This window comes from Aquarana catesbeiana, linkage group LG03 (assembly GCF_042186555.1).
Source record: "Aquarana catesbeiana isolate 2022-GZ linkage group LG03, ASM4218655v1, whole genome shotgun sequence".
NCBI classification, from domain to species: domain Eukaryota; kingdom Metazoa; phylum Chordata; class Amphibia; order Anura; family Ranidae; genus Aquarana; species Aquarana catesbeiana.
The window spans coordinates 59,545,625-59,570,067 of record NC_133326.1 but is presented as its reverse complement, the minus strand read 5'-3'; the positions used below and the strand labels follow the sequence as shown (position 1 = coordinate 59,570,067).

The 24,443-nt window shown below is 44.5% G+C and overlaps 1 protein-coding gene across 2 annotated transcripts in view; it reads left to right on the top strand.

Annotated features, from left to right (window-relative positions):
• The window catches only part of ADAMTSL3 (ADAMTS like 3), a 754,066-nt gene that overhangs the window by 412,812 nt on the left and 316,811 nt on the right, over positions 1-24,443 (top strand). For both annotated transcript variants that reach the window (XM_073618577.1, XM_073618575.1), the window contains exon 5: positions 22,086-22,131. In XM_073618577.1, coding sequence (XP_073474678.1) covers positions 22,086-22,131 — 46 coding nt within the window. The remainder of the gene's footprint in view (positions 1-22,085; positions 22,132-24,443) is intronic.

Here is a 24,443-nt window from a genome sequence, read left to right as displayed (position 1 = left end):
GATAAGCTGGTCAGGATCCGGTGTATCATACACAGTTTGGTCAGGTCCCCGGTGTGCTCTAAGAAAGATTTGCAGTCTCTATTAGGCATGCTCAACTTTGCTATGAGGATTATTCCTCAGGGCAGGTCATTTGTGTCTAGGCTTCTGGCTCTCCTTCCTCTCTACCAATTCAGCGGTGCATTTGTAGGCTGATGCTAGGGCAGATCTGCTGATGTGGGATCAGTTCTTGTGTGATTGGGGACCCTCTTGGTCTGGACATACAGTGGTTTTCTTCACCGATAACCCGGCCACTGCTGAGATTATCAATAAGGGTAGATCCGGGTCTCTCCTGATAATGTCTTTTATGCACAGGTTGACGTGGTTGGGTCTCAGGTATAATTTTCATTTCCAAGGGGGAGTTCATAAGTGGGGTATTTAATGTGGCTGCTGATGCCTCATGCTGATTTCCAATGTTTTTTCCAACAGCATCCAGATGCAGATTGGATGGGCAAGCCGGTTCCACCGTTTGCCCTGCTGACGTTGGATTAGACGCACTCAGGGTGCAGGCATCCAACCTGGTGAATGCGTCACTGTCAAGTACATGCTCAGGGCGTACAAGACAGCGTGGAGGTGTTTCTGTGGTTTCATGTCCCTCTATCCCTGAAACTGAGTGGGGGATGTTAAGTACATGATGACTTTCATAGCCTATTGTCGTGACAAGTTGTCGCTGTCATTCAACACCATTAAGCTATACCTTTCATGTATTCAGCATTTCTTTTCACTTCTCCATCCTGACAGAGCGTACTTTTTTGCAGCTCATCCTATCAAAGCCATGCTCAAAGGTACCCAGAAAATGTAGGGGAAGCCAGGGGTGACACGCTTGCCTATGTCTGGTCAGATGTCCTGTGAACTAGCAGATTTGTTGTCCCTTTCACCATTTGAGTTGGGTCCCAGCTTGGTCCTCAAGGCGACGGTCTTCCTTAGTTACTTTGGTTTCCTCAGACCTGGGGAGGTGTCCCGAGCTGGACTTAACGCACCAGTACTCCTCAAGGGTAGTCTTACCAGGTTACCCAATCATTTAGCACTACAACTCCCCAACAACAAGAACTGGCAGACAGGTCAGGGGTTTGTGATCAATTATTACAGAACCAACGCTGTCTGGTGTCCAGTGGAGGTCTTGGATCAGCTCACCTGCATGTTCACAGCAGCCCCTCTCGATAGCCCATTGCTTCCCTTCCCTACACAGGCTCTTCAGTCAGTTTATCTCACGTTAGGATTCTGATTGCTAACTTGGGGTTGACCCCGAAACAGTTTACGGGTCATTTCTTCAGAATTGGGGCAGCATCCACGGCATTAAAGCAGGGGGTCCCATCCCATGTCATCAAATACATGGGACGCTGGCAATCATCTTGCTACAGTCGGTACATTCCTGATCCCCATGTGGAGGTCAAACGTGCTTTTGCTACTTTGTTGGAAAGATTATTTGTCATGCTTTTTCATTAAATTTCACTTACTGTACCTAGTTGGTGCCTCTTTTGCCCTCTTTTAAGCATACTTACATTGTAAGCATACTATTTTAAGCGACTATGGCACGCCTCAGGTCACCACAGTTGGGGTTACGTCTCCTCCAGTATCCAGTCCCTGACTACAAGTTAGAAGGCTGGCCATTGGCTAGCCTGTATTCGTATGTACTCGTCGGCTAGTGTTTCCGGGTTCTTTCCCACCCATTCCCCATTTTTTCCATACTTCATACTCAGGGAATGCCCTCTTTTAAGCATACTCTCACAGGCGACCATGGCACACCTCAGGTCACCATAGTTGGGGTTACGTCTCCAGTATCCAGACTCTGACTGCAAATATATATATATATATAATTTTTTTTACTTTGGTGTGCTCCCTTGCATGCTATCCAGGTTTCTCTGTGCCTCATACTGCCATGCATTCCTTCCAATCTTTAAGGTGCCTTTATGACTGTACCATATCAAAAGGAGGAATCAGTCCTCAATACAGAATACAGGATCATATGTTTTTAATTTTATCTGTGTATTTGGAGCTGGACAGGCCTGCCCATACTATAGTGCTTGCTTAAAGCATTCACCACTTATCATATTACTTCATATAACTCATCATCATTCTCACACTTCAATACATCAACAGTGCTTCTTCACTGCTGGTAGTCAGACCATCATTTTTATTACTCGTCATCATCCTCGGTACAACAGCAGTGTATAGCAACAGTACTGCTGGGAGCGTTAAACACACTGCTAATCACATTCGCAGTGTGTGTGTCAGTGTTTTACTATAGTAAGTTGCATTTTTTTGCTAACTTTTTACATTTCTTGAATGCTCTTACTTGCATGCAGCAAATATTGCTGCGACTAGGTGTTTATTATTTATTTCTGATAATACATAAATTAAAGCGTTTACTTTTTTATTCAATATTTCATTTAATGTAATTCTTTTCTTAGGCTGCATTCACACTTCAGCCTTTTGAATCGCAGGCAGATTTGCCACGATTCTGCTGCGATTTGAAAATGCCAATGTCTGAATGACAAATCGCGGAACTCGCATTTGAGATGCCATTCATTTGAATGACACCTAAAATCGCTGTGCGGGTCTGCCGCGATTGTCAAGTGATAAATCGTGCTGCAATCGCGGCAGCCGCGTCGTGGGAAGCATGTTGCCCAACCCGCATCGTGGAAAGCATGTCGCCCATGAGTAACTCTGAAACTTTTTAGGGTGACATGCTTCCTGTGATGCGGGTTGCCATGATTGCAGCGCGATTTATTGCGTGACAATCGCGGCAGACCCGTACCGCGATTTTAGATGTCATTCAAATGCAAGTCTCGTGATTTGTCATTCAGCTTGGGTTCACACTATTACAATGCGGGAACCAGCGCGATTCCAGTGCCTGTTCCAGCATCGCATCTCCCTCGCAGATAGTTCACACTGCCCTCTGCGAACCACTGTGGCTGTGAATACAAAGTAATGACACCCCCAGATCGGTTCGCAGATCGCAGTGCAAACTGTGAATTGGGACAGGATTCCAGTGCAGGAAAAAAAGGTTCCTGTAGCATTTTCGTGCGAATCCAATGCTAGTTCAGCCATAAAAACTGTATGGATGAATTCGCATCGCACAGACATCGCATGTGATCTGCACAGAAATGCGCTGGGAATCTCATGCAATGTCTGTGCTCGCAAAAGTATGGACCCAGGCTCATATATAAGTGCTTTCACATAGCAGGCAGAATCGCGGCAAATCTGCCTGCGATTCAAAACGCTGAAGTGTGAATGAAGCCTAGTGATGTTCAGTTATCCACACTTTTTTTAAACAGTCAGTCCATCCAAAAACTCTTATTTAAAAGTTTAGTAATTGCTAGAGTAGCCTTTCCTAACCAGGTTTCAGTGGAACTGCTAGGCTAGGGGTTCCTTGAGCAATGCGCAATTTCTGGCTCCAAGATAAGTGACCATTGATATCAATGATCTTTTAAGCTGTAAGGGGGAATTATATCCAGTGACCACCAATCTTCCCACTGACCATCACACTAATGTACCATGAGCTGTAGATAAAGTAAATGTTGCCAAGGGGTCCCCTGAGCCTGGAAAGTTATTTGATGGTTTCCTCAATGTTAAAAAGGTTGAGAAAGGTTAGAGAGGTAAACTGCCTTCTCTCCTAGTGAGATATCTGTACCTGACTTAGCCCTCGTTCACACTGAACTTTGATATTGTGCGACTTCATCTGAAATTGCACAATTTTAAAACCACATGTCAGTGCGATTTCAGGTGTGACTTTGAAGACGTCTGCAGCTTCATGCACAGATGTCTATGCAAGTTGCACCCGAAATCGCCAAAAGTAGTGCAGGAGCTACTTTTTCAAATCAATGCGGCACTGCAAAGTCAGCATCTCATCGATTTGAACATGGTCATTGCTGACAATAGGGTACGACTTGTCATGCGATTTGACCTGTGAAATCGCATGACAAGTCGTTCTAATGTGAACAAGGGCTTACTGGGTTGATTTTTTTAAGACTGGAGAGTGCAAACTCTGGTGCAGCTGTGTTTGGTAGCCAATCTGCTTCTAACGTCAGTTTTATTAAAGTATAAATAAAGGCAAATCTTTTTTTTAGGTTTGGATAGAGTGGAGAGGGATTAGAACACCTGTCAGTTTTTATTGTTGTCTGCGCTCCTTTTCTACTTGTCCTGTTTACCATTATCATTGAAAGTGAAAGTAAAAGAAATCCTAAATTTTGGGCAGGAAAAACTTCCAATGGGGACACTAGTACTGGTGACCTGGGGGTCCCCAAGGTATTCCCTTAATTTGCAGGGATTTCCTCTCACTTCCTGTTTTGGCTAAGTGAAGGAAAATCTCGGCAATAAGAGGGAAAGAGGGACAAAGGGACATTGCTCAAAATCAGGGATAGTCCCTCAAAATCAGGGACCGTCCCTTGAAATCAGGAACGGTTAGAAGCTATGCTATAGTTCTACTTTAAGCTTTGACAAAAAAAACCTGGAAGCCTATTTCTATGCAGAACTGCACCAGATTTTGCACTCTCCAGTTTTTGTAAATCAACCCCACTGGGTCTGCACTGTTGCTATAACTATTGTAAGCAGGTCTCACTCTCCTTTTTGGAGATTTATTGGTGTTGTACTGTGAAGAGTGCAGCCGGTGTTCTGTCAGAGGAGCAAACCCGTCAGATCAGCTAAAAGAAGTGACGTTCCATCAGCAGCACATGTGTTCCACCGCTACCAGGTTTGCTAATCTGACAGAACACCTGCAGTCAAAAGGTGGCAGTGGACAACTTACTACACCCAGCTGCGTCTGCGTCTTTCAGTGTAATTTTAGCAATAAACTGAGCGTATATAAATATAGTATGTTGACATCTGTGATGTTGCTTGGATGTTTAATTCTGAAAGCCTAAAGGTTTAGCGCTGAGCAGTGTGGGGTGTACCAACATGGCCCCCGCCACCTTCCTACTGCTGGCGTCTAGCTTGTTATAAAATACAACATTCAACAGCATCACAGATGTCAATAAACTATATTTATTTATATACGCTCACTTTATTGCTAAAATTCTCTGAAATTCAAGACATAGCTGGGTGCAGTAAGATTTACGCCGCTGCCTTTTGACTGCAGGTGTTCTGTCAGATTAGCACACCTGGTAGAGGTGGAACGCATGCGCAGCTGACCGAATATGACTTCCGTTAGCTGATCTGATGGGTTTGCTCATCTGACAGAACACCAGAAGTGCTACAAGGTAGGTGGAAAAATTGTACTTTGTGTGATCTGCTCCTGATTGATTTATCTTGGTTTCTTTGTATCAGGGTCTGATGTGAATGTATCTATGCTCTGTGTATGTGGGTGCATTATATACGTTGTAAATAAAAAAACAAATGCATAATCAGGTTGCCCTCTATTTTAAAGTGGAGCTCAAGGCCATAAGTGAAATAAGTTACCCCTAGTGAAGTGTATGCTAGGACTGCAGTGCTGCTCATTACTGTGGACAGGACAATCTCATCCATACTGGATATTACACCCTTTTTCCAGTGCTGTGACTGACAGTTCAAGCTCTTGTATAGTAAAGGGATCATGTTGTTCACTCTCCTCTTCCACCCACCTCATCAGTTCACAAAAAAAGGAAATTCTTTTTTTGTTTTAATAATTTTTTATTGGAGTTATATGAAAGTAACAAGTTGACAAACAATACGCTTTTAAGGCGAAATCAGACACTTTTCACAGTTGTGTCATAGATGCGTTTCTTCAACTTGGATGTTAGGTACAATTCAAACAAAATAAAATCAAATAAGACAGTATAACAATCCAATCAAGAAATGAGTCTAGTGGTCATATAATAGGTAGTAAGGTATTTGATTGACCAACTTTGTCATACCAATCTGCCCATAGTTTCCACGGGTACCAGGGGTGTAACTACCACCATAGCGATCCATGCGGGCGCTGTGGGGCCCGCAGCCGAGTGGGGCCCAGTGAGGATAAGAGCACCGCCGGCACAGTCTCCCAGCCAGGGGAAGAGAGAGGAGAGGAAGAGGCGAGCTGTCCATATCAGCATAGAGCTGAATTGCCCGATGTAATAGCTTTCATTAGAACTTCCAGTGTTCCCGGGGCTCACGTCACATAGCTCTACCTTTTGGCCCGGTGCCTTTGATAGACAGAACGCAGATCCAATGCGGGACATGTGATGTCATCAAAGGCGTCGGGCCAAGAGGTGGGGCTATGTGACGATGAGCCCCGGGAAGACAGGAAATTCAAATGAAAGCTATTACAGCGGGCAATCCCGCTCTCTGCTGATCCGGGTGGCTTGCCTCTTCCTCTACATAAGTGGGGCTGTATGGGGCACAGGCAGACCAGGCTGTATTGGGCACAGGTCACGCTGTATGGGGCACAGGTCACGCTGTATGTGGCACAGGTCACGCTGCATTGACACTAGGGCAGCTGTGGGGGGGGGGGGGGGGGGGCTGTTTGCAGGGGGGCCCCATACAACATTTTGCTATGGGGCCCTGCTATTTTTAGTTACGCCCCTGATGGGTACCGAAATTTTATTTCTTGGGTATTGGAGAGTATTGCTATTTATGTATATTATGTCAATTACTCATGCAATCAATATGTTATCTGTTCGAACTATCATTCTAGATCAGGGGTAGGCAACCTTTTGAGCACAGTGTATCGAAAAATGTTTTCAAAGAAATTGAGCGTGCCGATTTTATAACAAAAAAAATCTCAACTTCACACTCTCAATCACGAAAAGGATTTTTTATAAAGTAAATGCTGTAACCTATAGATGAGGTGAATATTAGCTTGTAGGTGGCATGCGTGTGTGTTATTTGGATTATTTAATTCATGGTAGGTGGTTGGGAGTCTTTCCAGTGTCTTACCAGGGACAGACGGGGTGCCAATAAGATATGGATTACAGGACTTCTCACTTTAAGCGGTACCAAGTCTAAGTCTAGGTTGAAGAAGGCTGTTCCCGCTGAAAGTGAGATTGTTAACCCAAAAAGGTTGCTGCCCAGAGGGAGATTATTGATGGGCAAGCCCATACAACATGGTGGAGGGTGCCCACAGCACATCAGTGTTTCCAACAGAGGGGTGATACCTGTGGTGTAAATTTTGAAGTCCTGTATGGGGTCAAATACCAACACAATAGTATCTTTTGGGGTAATTCCCATAAGTTAATATTTTTTGTGGCTGCGTAAGTAGAGCAAAGTGCTTTTTCCATTTATCAGGAGTGAAATTCTTTTTTAAGAATGCAAGATGTTCTGAGAATAAACACAGGGAGATTTGCTTAATTACCCACTCCTCTTCTGTCCTCATCCCTCTTGCCCATTCCCAGAATTCCTTGCATCCTGTAAAAATAATACAAGGTTGTTTGTGAATTGATGAAGGGGAGACTGAACAACATGATCCCTTCATCATACTATAGCTGTCAGTCACAATGCTGGAAGAAGGGCGCTGCCGGATCCCCACATATTGGAAGTCATTACAGGACCTAGTGATGTATATAATGCTAAAATTATTATCAATCAAGTGCAGGCACTACTGTCAGAATAATATGAAAGTAATACAGTATGTATCGGTATTAGCCCTGGTACACGCCAGTGTGATTTGTCATGCAATTTGACAGTTCAAAATCTCATGACAAGTTGCACCCCATCGCCGGCAATGGAACCGTTCAAATCGTTGCACCTCAAGTTGCAGTGACTTTGAAAAAGGTTCCTGCAATACTGTTTTACAATTTCATTGCAACTAGCACTGACGTCTGTTTAATCGCAGTGAAATCGGAAGTCCAAATTCTGATCTGCACTGATCTTTGAAATCACTGAAGTAGCATGATTTCAAAGCCGCACTGGTGTGAACCAGGCCTTATTCAGTGTTCGTTATAGTTTTAGTAGTTGGATTTCTGTTAACTCTAGCAGAACTCCAGTTAAAAAAATATTTTAAGTGAAATAATTTTACCTCTAATGAAATGTTTGCTAGGACCGTAGTGCTGCTGGTTACTGTAGAAATGAGTTTCAGTTATGTTGGATATTACATACAGGGGTTAATTTACTAAAACTGTAGAGTGCTAAATCTGGTGCAGCTGTGCATGGCAGCCAATCAGCTTCTAACTTCAGCTTTTTAAATTAAGCTTTGACATAAAACCTGGAAGATGATCGGTTTCTATGAAGAGCTGCACCAGATTTTGCACTCTCCAATTTTAGTAAATGAACCCACAGTGCCTTTCTTCAGGTGCTGCAATTGACAGTTCCAGCTATAGTACAGTGAAAAGGGTTTAGACATTCATTCTCCTCTTCCTCTCCCCTCATTAATGCAAAAGAAGCCTTGTATTCTTTTCAAATGGACAGTGGGAGATCCAGTTGATTACCAGCCCCTACTCTCTCCCTCTCCATTCATAGTAAGCCTTGTGTTCTGTTAAAAAGATACAAGGGTATTTGTGAATGAACACATGGAGAGGAAGGTGAGACTAAGACCCCTTTCACACTGGAGGCATTTTTCAGGCGCTTTACCCTAAAAATAGCGCCTGTAAAGAGCCTGAAAAAAGCCTCATCTGCAAACCCAGTGTGAATGCCTGAGTGCTTTCACACTGTGGCAGGGCGTCACAAAAAGTCCTGCAAGCAGATCCTTTGCATCGCTATAGGAGCAGTGAATACACCGCTCCTATAGTGCCCCTGCCCATTGAAATCAAGGTGCAGCGCCGCCGTACCACCGGCAAACCGCCGCTACAGCAGCGTTTTGAGGGCGGTTTTAACCCTTTTTCGACCGCTAGCGGGGGTTAAAACTGACTAAACAACAGTAAAGCGGCGCTAAAAATAGCGCCGCTTTACCGCAGGCACCTGGGCGCCGGCAATGTGAAAGCACTCTAAGGGCTGGCTCATACGTGTTGATTATGAAGAACGAAGCAATGCTCACTAATGCGCCTATATTTTTTTGTTACGTTTTTGAAGTGTTGAAAAAGCATCAAGAAAGCTTGTTAAATGCCTATGAAAGTTTTGTTGTTTCCTAGGAGGAAGTCCTTAAATGGGAAGTGATGCAGAGGGAATCTCTGCTTTGAGTAGTGATTAGGTTGTGGTGTGATACACAATTTTTGTGAATTCTCTGGAAGATTAATTCCTATACTTCAATCTTATTGACTTTGGCTTGGTCCAGCTCAAGATGATCATGGGAAGACTGGCCCGGTGGAAAAAGAGGAGGGTGTTGTGCTGGTATTGGATGCATCCCATAGTCTTTCAGAGACTTTCCAAGTGGCATTTCCATACCCTTTACCACAATTTGTGGGCGTATTAGCAAAAGTTTTTGCTCGCTGGCACTGACACTTGATTGCTGGCATGGCCTGTTGCTGTCACCAACACTTTGCTGACCTAAAGAGCTTTTCCACTGGGAATAATGCTCAGTATTGCTGGCTGGTTGATGCTTTTGCCTGCACACAGAAGCAAATGGTGTTAGCACACGCTCTGTACAAACAGGAAGTGGCTGGAGTTGCTCTGTCCTAGTTCTCTATTATTTCCCAGTCATTCTGGGTTACAGGAACCTCCACTGCCTCTTCCCCAATGCCCAGCTAACACTGTAAATGCTATTGGCATGGTTAAGAAGTTGCAGAGTTAGAAGTTTTTTTTATGTTAATGCATTCTATGCGTTAAGATAAAAAAACCTTCTGTGTGTACCCCTCAGCCCCCCTAATACTTACCTGAGCCCCATCTCTATCCTGCGATGTCCACGAGTCCCTCGGCCGTCCCTGACTCTCCCTCCTGATTGGTTGAGACACAGCAGCGGTGCCACTAGCTTCCACTGTTGTCAATTAAAGTCAGTTAGCCATTTAGGAGAGAGGGGGGATGGCGTCGAATGGCAGCTTTATGTCTGAATGGATACATGGAACCAAAGAGACAAAGTGGGGACAACTGGCGCCAAACACAGATTGTCATGAATTGTGACAGCCCTATGGATATTAACATGTAATCATGGGCAACAAGAATAAATGAATTGAATCAGATAAGATATGATGTTAAATTCTCAGGTACAAGTCTCAAAGTCCAATAAATTGTTAATGGTGGCAGCCATCCTCAGAGATAAGCCAACTCTGTGAATACAAGCAAAAACTGACAAACAAAGGAAGAGCCACCTGAGTGTAGTATTGAATTGCACAATTTTACTCATAAGATTAAAAACACCCACAGGACAAAAAAATATAAAAAGCTTATCTGGTGCATGGGGGGGGGGGGGGTCGCTTCCGTTCATGCTCACATAAGGGACACGGCGACTGCTGCTGGTAGACAGGGCTGGATGACATCCAAAGAAGTCGGAAGAGCTGCCGTGGACTGCATGGTGGATGTGACGTCACAGAGGGCGGAGAGTAAGCCGGGATACACACAGACAAGTTTGTTGTGATAGGCAAGGCTGCGCGCTTGGAGCATCAGCTCCTTCAAAGGGCCTGGAGATGTATTGCACTGGCAGTCTGGCAGACAGAACTGAGCACCCCCCCCCCCCCCCCAAGCACCAGATGAGCTTTTTATATTTTTTAGTCTTGTGAGTGTTTTTATTCTTATGAGTAAAATTGTGCAATTTAATACTATACTCAGGTGGCGCTTCCTTTGTCCGTTTTTGAATGGACACATGGAGCTGCAGCTCGGCTCGGGTACCCCCATAGCAAGCTGCTTGCTGTGAAGGCACTCGATAGGAGGGAGGGGCCAGGAGCACAGAAGAGGGATGTGAGAAGAGGAGGATCTGGGCTGCTCTGTGCAAATCCAACTGCATAGAGCAAGTAAGTATAACATGTTTGTTATTTAAAAAAAAAAGAAAAAAAAAAGAAAAGAGACTTTAAAATCACTTTAAAGAGGAAGTAAAGTCTTCCTCTTTAATTGTACCTACTGGTAAGCCTATAGTAAGGCTTACCTGTAGGTACTGTAAATATCTCCTAAACTTGCACTGTTGAGGAGATACTTACTATATACGCTGCCGCCGATGTCATCACACATGCGCACTGAAGGAACGGCCCGCCCGTGCCGTTTCTTTAGGGCCTGTGCCGTGACTGGTGGCACCTGCACGCATGCGCAGGAGTGACGTCATCGCTGCTCTGGCGCTGTGATTGTCCGGAGCCGCGATGATGTCACTTCCGCATTGCACGCGGGTGCCGCCAGTCACAGCACGGGCCCTAAAGAAACGGCACGAGCGGGCCGTTCCTTCACTGCATATGTGCCGATGATGTCGGCGGCAGCTTATATAGTAAATATCTCCTAAACGGTGCAAGTTTAGGGGATACAATATTTACAGTACCTCCGGGAAAGATGTCGGCCGTGTCAGTGGTTGGGCAGAGCATCATTCTAAGGTAAGTATTTCATAATGAGCTAATATGCATTACTAGCTCATTGCGACTTTTTCTTGCAGGTTTTTCTTTTGAGGTTTACAACCTCTTTAAGGTGCAGATACGGCGCACTACCATTGAAATGAATGGAAGAAGCTGATACCCAGTGATCCCTCCTAAAAATGACATTGTGCTTCATTTTTCACACAGTACACACTACTGCTCCTGTGTGCACTGCACTGTGTGGTGTCCAATGTAATATGTATGGTAGGCATTGAATATATCTGGCATGAAAAAAACAGTAATTTTTACAATAACCAGCAGCACAGCCGTCCTAGTATACACTTCACTAGAGGTAACATTTCACTTGATGGATTTCCAATTACTAAAACAATAAAACACTGTATAATACTGATATACATCATCTTCATATTACTCAGATAGAGGTACCTGAACATGACAAGTATTGATTTTATCATTGATATCACTAGTTCCATTATTGACTTGGCCATGCAGTTCCATTGTATTGGGAGCAGTCATCCTTAAAGCAGTATTAAACCCAAAACCAAAAATGTAATATATTGTGGCTTACCAGTCCTTAAATGTGGTGGTTTTCTTATTTGGATTTTTTCCCTCTGTTTTTTTACCTGGTGATTTGGCCAGTAACACACCTCCTGTATTAGAGTGCCCCCACTCTGGATGAAGGAGCACAGAGGCATCTATTGACAGCAGCAATGTGAGACTGGGGGAGGGTAGTTTTAGATGGACTAGCAGATTTGGATACACCAAGAAATTGAAGCCAAAATCCAGCTCACACTGCAGTTACATAAGTCCGGTAGTTACAGCAAACAGTTATTTTTCTTTTGGGATAAAGGTTTTACATAAATAAAAAACCTGACCATTGTAAGCACCCCTGTCGGTGGTAAATGGTTTATCTTAACACACTAACTGCTACATTTTCAGGACAGCTTGTTCTGCTAAAAAAAAAAAAAAAACTTCTTCATAAGACCCCTTTCACACTGGGGCGGTTTTCAGGCGCTTTAGCGCTAGAAATAGCCTCTGCAAAGTATCTGAAAACCGCCTCTCATTCATTCCAGTGTGTCTTTTTACACTGGGGCGGTGCACTTGCAGGACGTTCCGAAAAGTCCTGGAAGCAGCATCTTTGGGGCGGGTTGGGAGCGCTGTAATTAACGCTTCCAAAATGCCCCGCACATTGGAATGAATAGGCAGCGCTTTCAAAGCGCCTTAAAAGTGCTTTGAAAACGCTGCAAAACTGGACTTTTTACCCTTTTTTGGGGTAAAAAGTGCCCTGCTAGCGGCCAAAAATTGGGGCACTCTAATGCCCCGTACACACAATTGGAAATTCCGCCAGCAAAAGTCTGATGTGAGCTCTCGGTCGGAAATTCCGACCGTGTGTATGCTCCATTGGACTTTTGCTGGTGGAATTTCCGCCAGCAAAAGATTGAGAGCAGGTTCTCTATTTTTCCGTCAGAAAAATTTCCACCGGAAATTACGTTCGTCTGTATGCAATTCTGACACGCTAAAAAACACGCATGCTCAGAATCATCGCTTCTTATGGAACTTCCCTTTTCTAGTGCCGTTGTAGTGTTGTACGTCACCTTGTTCTTGATGGTTGAAACTTCAGAGAACTTTTATGTGACCGTGTGTATGCAAGCCAAGTTTGAGCGGAATTCCATCGGAAAAACCATCCAAGGTTTTTCCGACGAAAATTCCGATCGTGTGTACAGGGCATAAGGCTACTTTCACACTGGACTGGGCAGCCCGTAGATTCGCGCTAAAGCACCGCTCGTTTTAGCGGCGCTTTAGCGAGAACGGACAGGCGGCTCAGTGTGAAAGTAGCCTAATGCCCCGTACACACGATCGGACATTGATCGGACATTCCGACAACAAAATCCATGGATTTTTTCCGACGAATGTTGGCTCAAACTTGTTTTGCGTACACACGGTCGCACAAAGTTGTCGGAATTTCCGATCGCCAAGAACGCGGTGACGTACACCACGTATGACGAGACTAGAAAAGGCCAGTTCAGAACCTAGCGCGGCACCCTTTGGGCTCCTTTTGCTAATCTCGTGTTAGTAAGAGTTTGGTGAGAGACGATTCGCGCTTTTTCAGACTCGTGGTTTTCAGATCGTTTTCTGCTGTTCAGTTTGTGCTTGTGGGTTTGTATCTGCTCTTCAGTGCGTGCAGCAAGTGACGTGTGACTCTGTCATTGTGTTCTTGTTCGTTCGTTACTGTTTTTCAGGTCGCTCTTCACAGGCCTTGCTCTTCTTCAATGCGTTCTGTTACTTCGTTCTGAGCAGCCGACCGTTTTATAGCCATGTTGCGTATACATACTCCTCATAGAGTTCGTGCTGTGTGGGGGCTTGGTGTTGGAGTCCTCACCTTGACACAAGTCCAGTCCATGAACAGGGACTAGAAAAGCCAAATTTTGAAGATGCACACAAATTGCCGAATGTCAACATATGTTAGCTGCCATCATGGGGGATCAAGGGACGTATTTTTTGGGTGCAAGCCCTTCCTCACAGCTACTTTATTATTGAGCACCCCCAAAACGCATCCATTGATCTCCCGTGATGGCAGATAGCACATGTTGACACACTGTGTGCCTCTTCAAAATTTGGCTTTTCTCAAATATGTCAAAAAATGGTAAAAATTTTTAGGTCACAAAAAGCCCCCCAAAAAATAAGGATTTTGAGGGGTTTTAAACTCTCCCTAAAACATCAATGATGTTCTTCATTTTTTTTTTAACATCATTGATGCTTTTCTGGATGTTTTCCAAGTCCCTATTACACCCCATGATCTCCCCGATCAGGATCTGTGCACTTTCCGAGGTGAAATGGGCTGGATCCACAACATCACGATCACCTAAAAAGATAGAAACAAAAACACACCATGTATTATAAATATGCCGCCATCCATCTCTTACCTGAGCCTGTGGTCGCAGACACTCACCTGTTGTGGTGACAATTTCCACCACGCCTTCCTCCTCCTGCTCTGCTTGGCTTGGGTGGATTTCCCCTTCTTCCAGAGGTGGGGGGTTTGTGGTCTCCTCGGATGAGGGGTGTCCTCCGAGTCTTTTCTCCCCTATGTAAAAAAAAATAGGTATACTTAGCACACAGATATTTCATGGCAGAAATAGGAATATGAAACATTGCTTGGAAGTGGGGTACAATTGTCTATTTTGGCAGAGTTCCAAGATGTAGAATTTTTAGTGTCCTTTGTCAAGCTTCAATACTTTACCTGTTTTGTACAAGCTTCACAGATGGAGACACCCCTATAGTATACACTGTGGGCCCCCTAATAAAAAAGGGTGGTCTTGTTAGGCATGTGCAATTCGTTTCGTTCCGAATTCGTTTTTTAACAAATTTCGACAAATTCGTTAATTCAGGAATATCCGAATTAACGAAAACCCGTTTAACGAATTTTTTCCGAATATTCGTAAATTCGATAAAGTTGAACATTCGTAAATTCGGGCATTTGTACATTCGTACATTCGTACATTAGTAAATTAGTGAATTCGTAAATTTGTAAATTCGAAAATTCGGAAATCTGAAATAATAGTTAACTAATAATAACTTAACTATTAGTAATTAGTATTACTAGTAACTTTTAAATTATAGGTATTGTAATTTCCTTTCAAATTTGGCTGTTAGTGAACGTAACACATACAAACTTTTTCAAAGTTATGAATGATCCGAAAAAACGGAATGGAACGTAACAAAATTAATAATAAATAACAATAATAATAATAATAACAACGTTTTATTATTATTATTATTATTTATTATTAATTTGTTCCGTTCCATTTGTTTAGATGCAGCATTTGTTTTGGATAATTCGTAACTTCGGATAAATTCGTATTTGTTACGTTCACTGACAGTCAAATTTGAAAGGAAATTACAATACCTATAATTTAATAATTAGTTACTATTACATTGATTTTCAAACTTAGAATTTACAAATTTCCGAATTTTCTAATTTACAAATGTACGATTTTACGAATTTACGAATTTACGAATGTACGAATTTACGAATGTACGAATTTACGAATGTACAAATGTAAAATGTATGAATGAACGAATGTTCGAATTTACGAATGTACGAACGTACGAATGAACGCATTTACGAATGAACGAATTTACGAATCGCGATCATAACGAATGACCCGAAAAACGAAAAAAATAATAAACTAATGAAACGAAAACGAAAATGAACAAATTTTTTTGGCTGTGCACATGTCTAGTTCTTGTGTCCCACACTAGAGCTCCAGCGTCCAGATGTGTAAACAGCTACTGAGTGTCCTCTCCTTACACAGAATCTAGTTTGCATTTCATTCTAGTTACAAACCCATCTACACAACCAAATTATTTGCAGACAAGTAGGCCATAAAAAATGTGGGCAAATGCATATGGCCAAAACAATGGTGTTTTCTAGGCCAAACGAACAATGTTGGATACGAACGAATAATGTGCCCATGAACATGAAAGTTGCCATTTTAAACTGGATAACAGTTAAGAAAAGCACATGGAGCAGCACGAACGTAATAAACATAAAGAATAGGAACACAGCACAACTACTTACTTTTTTGCAGCAGATCTCCGGATCTTTCTGTACTGCTCGTGCTCTCTTAATTTAAAGTCCGACCACCGTTTCCTGAGCTGATCTTTCAATCGTCGTACCCCAAAATTCCGGTGCAGACTCTTGACCACTTTCGCCATGATCTTGGCCTTTCTGACATTGGGGTTGGGGTAAGGTCCATACTTCCCGTCATAGTCGGCCCTCTTCAGGATGTCGACCATCTCCAACATCTCCCCAAAGGACATATTTGAGGCCTTAAATCATCTCCTTCTGGATCGGGACGTTTCAGGCTCCGGGCTTTCCTCCTCCTCGTTGGTGTAATTATCAGACACCTGCTCTGACTCCGCCCTGTGTGCTTATCCCCCACTGCGCCGAACAAGAAGGGGCGGGGAATAGACTAGAAAAAACGTCAGAGGCGGATGGAGTTTCACGCATGCGCAGTGTCTATAAAGCGTAACACGCGTGCGTAGTACGTACGATCTGTGAGCGGAGGAAGGAGTAACGGAGGCACCGATCGTGATTGTGAAGGTAAGATTTAACATTGGGCCTATACTGCTTCTAGATTGAGACCTGTATTTGCACAAGTTTAGAAGACTTTAGGCTGACATTAGGGTTTGTCTTGTGTTGTGTCTTGCAGTGAAAATGTATATCTTGAAAGATAAGGAATTTATGCCAATCTTCATTGATATGTTCAGGGAGCTGCCCTGTCTATGGCAGATAAACCACCCTGATTATAAGAACCAAACAAAGAGGAAGGTGGAGCTGGATAATTTGTTGGAATTTGTGAAGACGGTGATCCCCACGGCAGACATCACCTATTTGAAGATCCTAATTGGTGGCCTGAGGAGCACTTATCTAAGGGAGCACAAGAAGGTCCAGGAGTCCCAGAGATCAGGAGCTGCAGATGACATTTATGTCCCCAGGCTGTGGTACTATGACAGGCTGAATTTTCTGGCAGGTCAGACTGAACCCAGGCCATCACTCTCAAGTCTTCCTTCCACGCTTCCTTCCCCCCCAGCTGAGGCTTTTGATGCCCAACCTGGGCCTTCCAGGCAGCAACATGTGGAGGAGTCCAGCTTGAGCCAGGTATAGTGTTCTTCAAAATAGTGCTGATTGTCCAATCAATGATGTTAAATAAATGTTAGTTTGGATTGCTAATTTATGATTGTGATTGATGAAGCAAAAACTAAAACCATGTCCCTTTTTCATACACAGGGAAGTCTCAGCCAGGAGGTGGCCGGGCCAAGCAGGCTGCCCGATACCCAGGTCCCTCCCCTCCACCTTCAAATAAAAAGTGGCAGGAAGAAGAGTAACCTGGAGGAGGCTGCCATAGGCCTCTTTTGGAAGGCTACAGAGGCCCTGAGAACCCCCCACACTGTGGAGGAGGACTTTGCTGGCCTAACTGCCTGGAAAATGATGCAGATGGAGGAGGGCCAACAACTCCTGTGTGAGTTCTTAATTTTGGAAGCTCTCAATAAGGGGTTGAGGGGCCAAATAACATGTGCAACCCACATTTGTGACCTCACACATAGTCCTCCTCCTCCTCCAGGTCCAACTCCTCCTACTCTTCCTCCTCCAGGACCTACTCCTCCTCCTCCTCCTCCAGGTGTTACTCCTCCTCCTGCCACATCTCCAACACCAGAGTCACAGCCGGGAAGGAAGCATGGAAGGAAGAACTGTGTAGTACCACAGCCTGGGGACACAGATGTCATCTGCTGCTTTCCGGATCTCTGGGACTTCTGGACCAGACTGCACTCCCTTAGATATGGACTCCTCAGGCCACCAATTTTGCTGAAAAATAATTGATGTGTGCCCTGGGGGTCAAAGGCTTCGCCAATTTATGATGTTTCTCCAGCGTTGCCTACCTTTTTGTTTGGTTGTGAGCCCTTAATAAAGGATTTTTTGGTTCAATTATACTCGCCTATGTGTGTTTTCCTTCAAAAAGGACAGTTTGTTTGTGAGGAGGCAGGTACATTTCAAAAATATAATGTGAAATTAACAAGGGACACCAACACCAACACACAGATAAGAATGGTGTTGTGGTAACTTGACACACAAAACACACACAAAAATATTATGGAGTAAAACCAATTAAAAAAACAAAAAAACATCAGCCTTGAAAAAAATACAAAACAAAAAAAAATACAAAAAACAAATTTGGTCCGATGTGACAAATTAAAATATATTGAGGGAATCACAATAAATAATAAAGAAAGAAGTTTGTGAGAACTCTGTGTGAATATGAGCAGCAAAACTACTTCATTCTTGTCACATTATAAAGAAGAAGAGAGTGCGCTGTATTAAACCATTTTTTACATTGCAGCGTGACGAAAGTGCTCTATCCATTCTGAACGCTAATTTTACCAGACCGAGCTGTTCCGTCTCGGAATCTGAGCATGCGTGACACTTTGTGCGTCGGAATTGCCCATACACGGTCGGAATTGACGCGATCAGATTTTGTTGTCGGAAAATTTTATAGCCTGCTCTCAAACTTTGGTGGTCGGAAAATCCGATGGAAAATGTCCGATGGAGCCCACACACAGTCGGAATTTCCGACAACACGCTCCAAACGCACATTTTCCGCCGGCCGTGTGTACGGGGCATTGGAGTGCCCCTACGCCGGATGAAGGAGCATAGGGGGCACATTTGGACAGCAGTATTGTTAATCTGGTGGTGGTGGTGGGGGGGTTATATGTACTAAGATTTGGATACACTAACTAACCAAACTCCAGCTAACACTTTATAAGCAGTTACAGCACACAGTGTTTCTTCTTGGGATAAAGGTTTTACATAAATGAATAAAAGCTGATCATTGTAAGCTCCCCCGTCAATATTTAATAGCTGGGAAGTGCTGGAGGGTCTATTGCTGGCTGCTGGGTGGTCTGTTATCACTGGAGGGGATCTGTTGTTGTGGGGGGGGGGGGGGGCTGTTGCTGGTGGGGAATCTATTGTTGCTGGGAGGGACGTACTGTTGAGGGAGGAGTGTATTGATGCTGGCTGCTGGGAGATCTATTGTTGCTGGGGTGGATCTATTTTGCTGGGGAGAGGTAATGTTTTTGAGGAGATATATTGTTGCTGAGGGATCTATTGTTGCTGGGGAGATCTATTGTTTGTGGGGGTCTATTGCTGCTGGCTGCAGGGAATCTATTTTACTGATTTCCTTGTTATCATTAACAAATTCCACACAAATTATGTAGCGCCACAAAATGATACTTGATTCTGTATTTTCCAAAAGGGGTAATACTAAGAGGTGGGTAGGGGGTAGACCCAAGGGATGGTGCTGGGAGGTGAGTAGGGGGTTGAACCAAGGGATGTTGCTGGGAGGTGGGTAGGGGGTGGAACCAAGGGATGGTGCTGGGAGGTGGGTAGGGGGTGGACCCAAGGGATGGTGCTGGGAGGTGGGTAGGGGGCTGGACCCAAGGGATGGTGCTGGGCGGTGGGTAGGGGGTGGAACCAAGGGGTGGTGCTGGGAGGTGGGTAGGGGATGGAACCAAGGGATGGTGCTGGGAGGTGGGTAGGAGGTGAAACCAAGGGATGGTGCTGGGAGGTGGGTAGGGAGTGGAACCAAGGGATGGTGCTGGGAGGTGGGTAGGGAGTGGAACCAAGGGATGGTGCTGGGAGGTGGGTAGGGGGTGGAACCAAGGGATGGTGCTGGGAGGTGGGTAGGGGGTGGAACCAAGGGATGGTGCTGGGAGGTGGGTAGGGGGTGGAACCAAGGGATGGTGCTGGGAGGTGGGTAGGGGATAGACCCAAGGGATGGTGCTGGGAGGTGGGTAGGGGGTGGAACCAAGGGATGGTGCTGGGAGGTGGGTAGGGGGTGGACCCAAGGGATGGTGCTGGGAGGTGGGTAGGGGTGGAACCAAGGGATGGTGCTAGGAGGTGGGTAGGGGGTGAAACCAAGGGATAGTGCTGTGAGGTGGGTAGGGGGTGAAACCAAGGGATGGTGCTGGGAGGTGGGTAGGGGGTGGAACCAAGGGATAGTGCTGGGAGGTGGGTAGGGGGTGAAACCAAGGGATGGTGCTGGGAGGTGGGTAGGGAGTGGAACCAAGGGATGGTGCTGGGGGGCGGGTAGGGAGTGGAACCAAGGGATGGTGCTGGGAGGTGGGTAGGGGGTGGAACCAAGGGATGGTGCTGGGAGGTGGGTAGGGAGTGGAACCAAGGCATGGTGCTGGGGGGCGGGTAGGGAGTGGAACCAAGGGATGGTGCTGGAAGGTGGGTAGGGGGTGAAACCAAGGGATGGTGCTGGGAGGTGGGTAGGGGGTGGAACCAAAGGATGGTGCTGGGAGGTGGGTAGGGGGTGGAACCAGGGGATGGTGCTGGGAGGTGGGTAGGGGGTGGACCCAAGGGATGGTGCTGGGAGGTGGGTAGGGGGTGGAACCAAGGGATGGTGTTGGGAGGTGGGTAGGGGGTGGAACCAAGGGACAGTGCTTCAAGGTGAGTAGGGGGCGGAGAAAAGAGACTCAGAAGGGGGAAGTACCTACACCTATTCTCAGAGAAAAAAAACCCTGGTTTCATCCCTGTATCTGCTACATCTACAGTAGAACTTGTTCTTTAACTGTTTCAGCCCTGGAAGATTTTACCCCCTTCCTGACCAGAGCACTTTTTGCAATTCGGCACTGCGTCACTTATAATTGCGCGGTCGTGCGACCTTGCACCCAAACAAAATTGACGTCCTTTTTTCCCACAAATTGAGCTTTCTTTTGGTGGTATTTGATCACCTCTGCGTTTTTTTTTTTCTTTTTTGCACTATACATAAAAAAAGAGCGACAAATAAAAAAAAAAAGCAATATTTTTTACTTTTCATATATAAATATATAAAAAAAACGATTTTTTTTCCTCATTTTAGGACGATATATATTCTTCTACATATTTTTGGTAAAAACAATTTCAATAAGCGTATATTGATTGGTTTGCGCAAAAGTTATAGCGTCTACAAAATAGTTTTTTGGCATTTTTATTATTAATTTTTTTTATTAGTAATGGAGGCAATCTGCCATTTTTATTGTGACTGCAACATTATGGTGGACATTTCGGACACTTTTGACACTATTTTGGGACCATTGTCATTTATACAGTGATCAGTGCTATAAAAATGCACTGATTACTGTGTAAATGTCACTGGCAGTGAAGGGGTTAAACACTAGAGGACGATCTAGGGGTTAAGTGTGTCCTAGGGAGTGATTCTAACTGATGGGCTTCCACTCACATGACAGTGATCACTGCTCCCGATGACAGGGAGCAGTGATCTCTGTCATGTCACTAGGCAGAACAGGGAAATGCTTTGTTTACATAGGCATCTCCCCGTTCTGCGGCTCCGTGACACGATTGCTGGGACACCGGCGGACATCGAGTCTGCGGGTCCCGTGGACGCGCTCACGCTGTACGCAGCGGGCGCGCGAACCGCTAGCTCTGCCAATTAAAGGGGACGTACAGGTTTGCCCATTTGCCCACCGCTGCCATTGTGCCGACATATATTGGCGTGCAGCGGTCGGCAAGTGGTTAAAAAAAAAAAAAACAGACTTACTGGCCAGATCACCAGGTGAAAATAAAGGAAAGCCAGCCTAAAAAAAGAACACAAAGGCAGCCATTACATCTGCAATATAATAAATGTTTGCTTTCGGGTTTAATACTGCTTTAAAGTGGTTGTAAACCCTAGAAAAAACAAAAAACAAACAAAAGCAAAAAAAACCCTGCAAGACAAAGGCATAATGAGCTAGTATTCATTATGAATTACTTACCTGAGATCGAAGCCCCTGCAGCCATCCTTGTACCCCGCTCCGGCGGCTGACATCGCTCCCGGAGTTACGTCTGGATATCACGGGCTCCGGCGATGTGATTGGCCAAAGCCGCAATGATGTCACTCCCGCGCATACACGCGGGAACCGCCGGTGACGGCACAGTCTAACTGAAGCAACGGCACGTACGTGCTGTTGCTTCAGTGCGCATGTGCCGATGACGTCAGCACATGCAAATACAGGGGATATCTCCTAAACCGTGCAAGTTTAGGAGATATCCGGGGTAGCTACAGGTAAGCCTTATTATAGGCTTACCTGTAGCAAAAAGTAGTTGTAAAGGGTTTATAACCACTTTAAGTAAAGATTTTTAAATCTTGGCATCACAGCATTAAAGGCAACTGAATGTAAATAGCAGATTTTATTTTGTCATTATTAAAGTCAGACTTCCACTGTGTTCTATTTCAGGAGCTGTGACGGACGAAACATTCGTTACAGAACATGCAGCAATAATGTAAGTCACAATGCCAATATTCATTTCCTTTCCTCCATTGTCTCCAAGTTCCGAAGTCTAAAGTTGGTGCAAGTCCTTGTCTCTGTTTTCCTATACTACTTCTTCCTCTGCTTCATTTAAAGCCATTGACAGCTCGGGGCTTTGAACTCACACATCCTGGTGCTGTCTTCCTTCAGTCAAGTCTTCCTGCCAAGCCGTGATTCCCAACTTTTTTTGTGTGTCACAAGGAAGGTGCACTTTACAAAGGATTTACAAAATATTCTTTTTTTTTTAACTGGAAGTAGCCAATATTTACAGACGTCTTGCCCACAAGAAAGAGACACATTTTTTTTTTTGTCCATTAAAATCAAAGAACATCATTGTGAGCATTTCATAAAGATCTGTTAGTAGTTTATTACACTTGCGTTAAAAAGTCATTCTGATTTTGCTATGGGAAAGAAAGTGAATGCCTGTTCCATGTATTATAACCCAACACTGGCCCCCTGTGGACAAACTCTGCAACAAACAAGACGCATCTTCTACCACACAGGTGCAGAATTTTACAGTAGAGTTCACTCACACCAGCAATCCACGCCAATTACACGGCCGCTGGAGTGCACTGGGGGTGAAAGATGTCAGTGAGCCAATCTTGAGCCATTACATTTTTTACTTTTCTTTTTTTGTTAGAACTTTATTGAAATCTTGCAAGTGACATTTCATTAAGCACTTGAGTGCCACCCTGCAATACACTTCATTACTAGGCCTTTGATAGTGTGATAGTTTGACTGACATGTACTCCATCGGGCAACACTGTTTGCAGCTGAGTTTTAAATCATTTTTCGAGACAGATAAATCTGTCTTTTGCTGGTATTGGTTCCAGGAGTAATTTAAAAAAAAAAAAACACCCGACATGTTCTTCTTAATAAACTATTAAATAAGCTAATTATATGAAAGGTTGCTGTAGTAGTATTTTTATTTTAAAACTAACCTCTATATTCTTTTGGTAGGGCTCTCCCATCTTAATTGTCAGCATGCAAAGCCCATTAGTGTTTTCACCTGGAAATAGGTGCTGCTGGTTACCCAGCATGCACCTCCCAATCTCACGCCTGCGCATAAGCCACCGCCGCTGCCTCTTCTATAGACAAAAGACTAAGATCCCTTTCACACTGAGTCAGTTTTCAGGCATTTTAGCTCTAGAAATAGCGCCTGTAAAACGCCTGAAAACTGCCTCACACCCTGACAGTGCGCTTGTGGGACGTTAGAAAAAGTGCTGCAAGCAGCATCTTTGGGGCAGTTTGGGAGCGCTGTATACAAAAAACATTGCATTAATGGGCAGCGCTTCTGAAGTGCCTGAAAAGTGCTTTGGAAGCGCCGCAACACGGGAGTTTTTAAACTCTTTTTTGGAGTTAACAGTGCCCTGCTAGCGGCCGAAAAGTGGCGCAAAAGCATAAAAGGTGAAAGGTGCTTCCGAAGCGCCACAACACCCCTTTTTTGGGGTTAAAAGGGCCCCGCTAGCGGGTGAAAAGCACCGCTTAAACAGCAGTAAAGCGCCGCTAAAAGGAGTGGAGCTTTACCATGAATGCATGGGCGGCCCCAGTGTGAAAGGGGTCTAACAATGGCAACAAGCACCTGGTTGCCCTATTCAAAAATGGCACTTAGCACCGCCTTACATCGTGTAATTTCCTGTTTGGAAAGAACGCGATGCTATCAGGCAGTGATGCCCATTGACTCCTGGGAATGATGACACACATCTCCCAGGAGCCAAGACGCCGCAGGATATGATGTACCTCGCCACGGCGCCAGGAAAAAATGTGGGTGGAACTCCGCTTTAATAACTGCTGTTTGTTTTTGTTTTTTTACTATAAAAAGACCCTTTTTTGGAAAGTAAAAACCCCAAGTTAATCTAATTATTTGCCACAATTTTTTGGAAATTAAAAATATGTCCGTACTGAGGGTGTTAAACGTAGAGCTTGAGAATGGAGCACTAGATACATGTACAAGTCAAGCACAGAGGACGGCAGATGTGAAGAGGTTAATGCAGTGTTCACTAATGCCCTGTACACACGGTCGGATTTTACGATGGAAAATGTTCGATGGGAGCCTTTTGTCGGAAATTCCGACCGTGTGTAGGCTTCATCGGACAGTTTCCATCAGAATTTCCGTCGCACAAAATTTGAGATCTGGTTCTCAAATTTTCCGACAACAAAATCCATTGTCGTAAATTCCGATGTTGTGTACACAATTCCGATGCACAAAGTGCCACGCATGCTCCGAATCAAGCAGAAGAGCAGCATTGGCTATTGAACTTCATTTTTCTCGGCTCGTCGTACGTG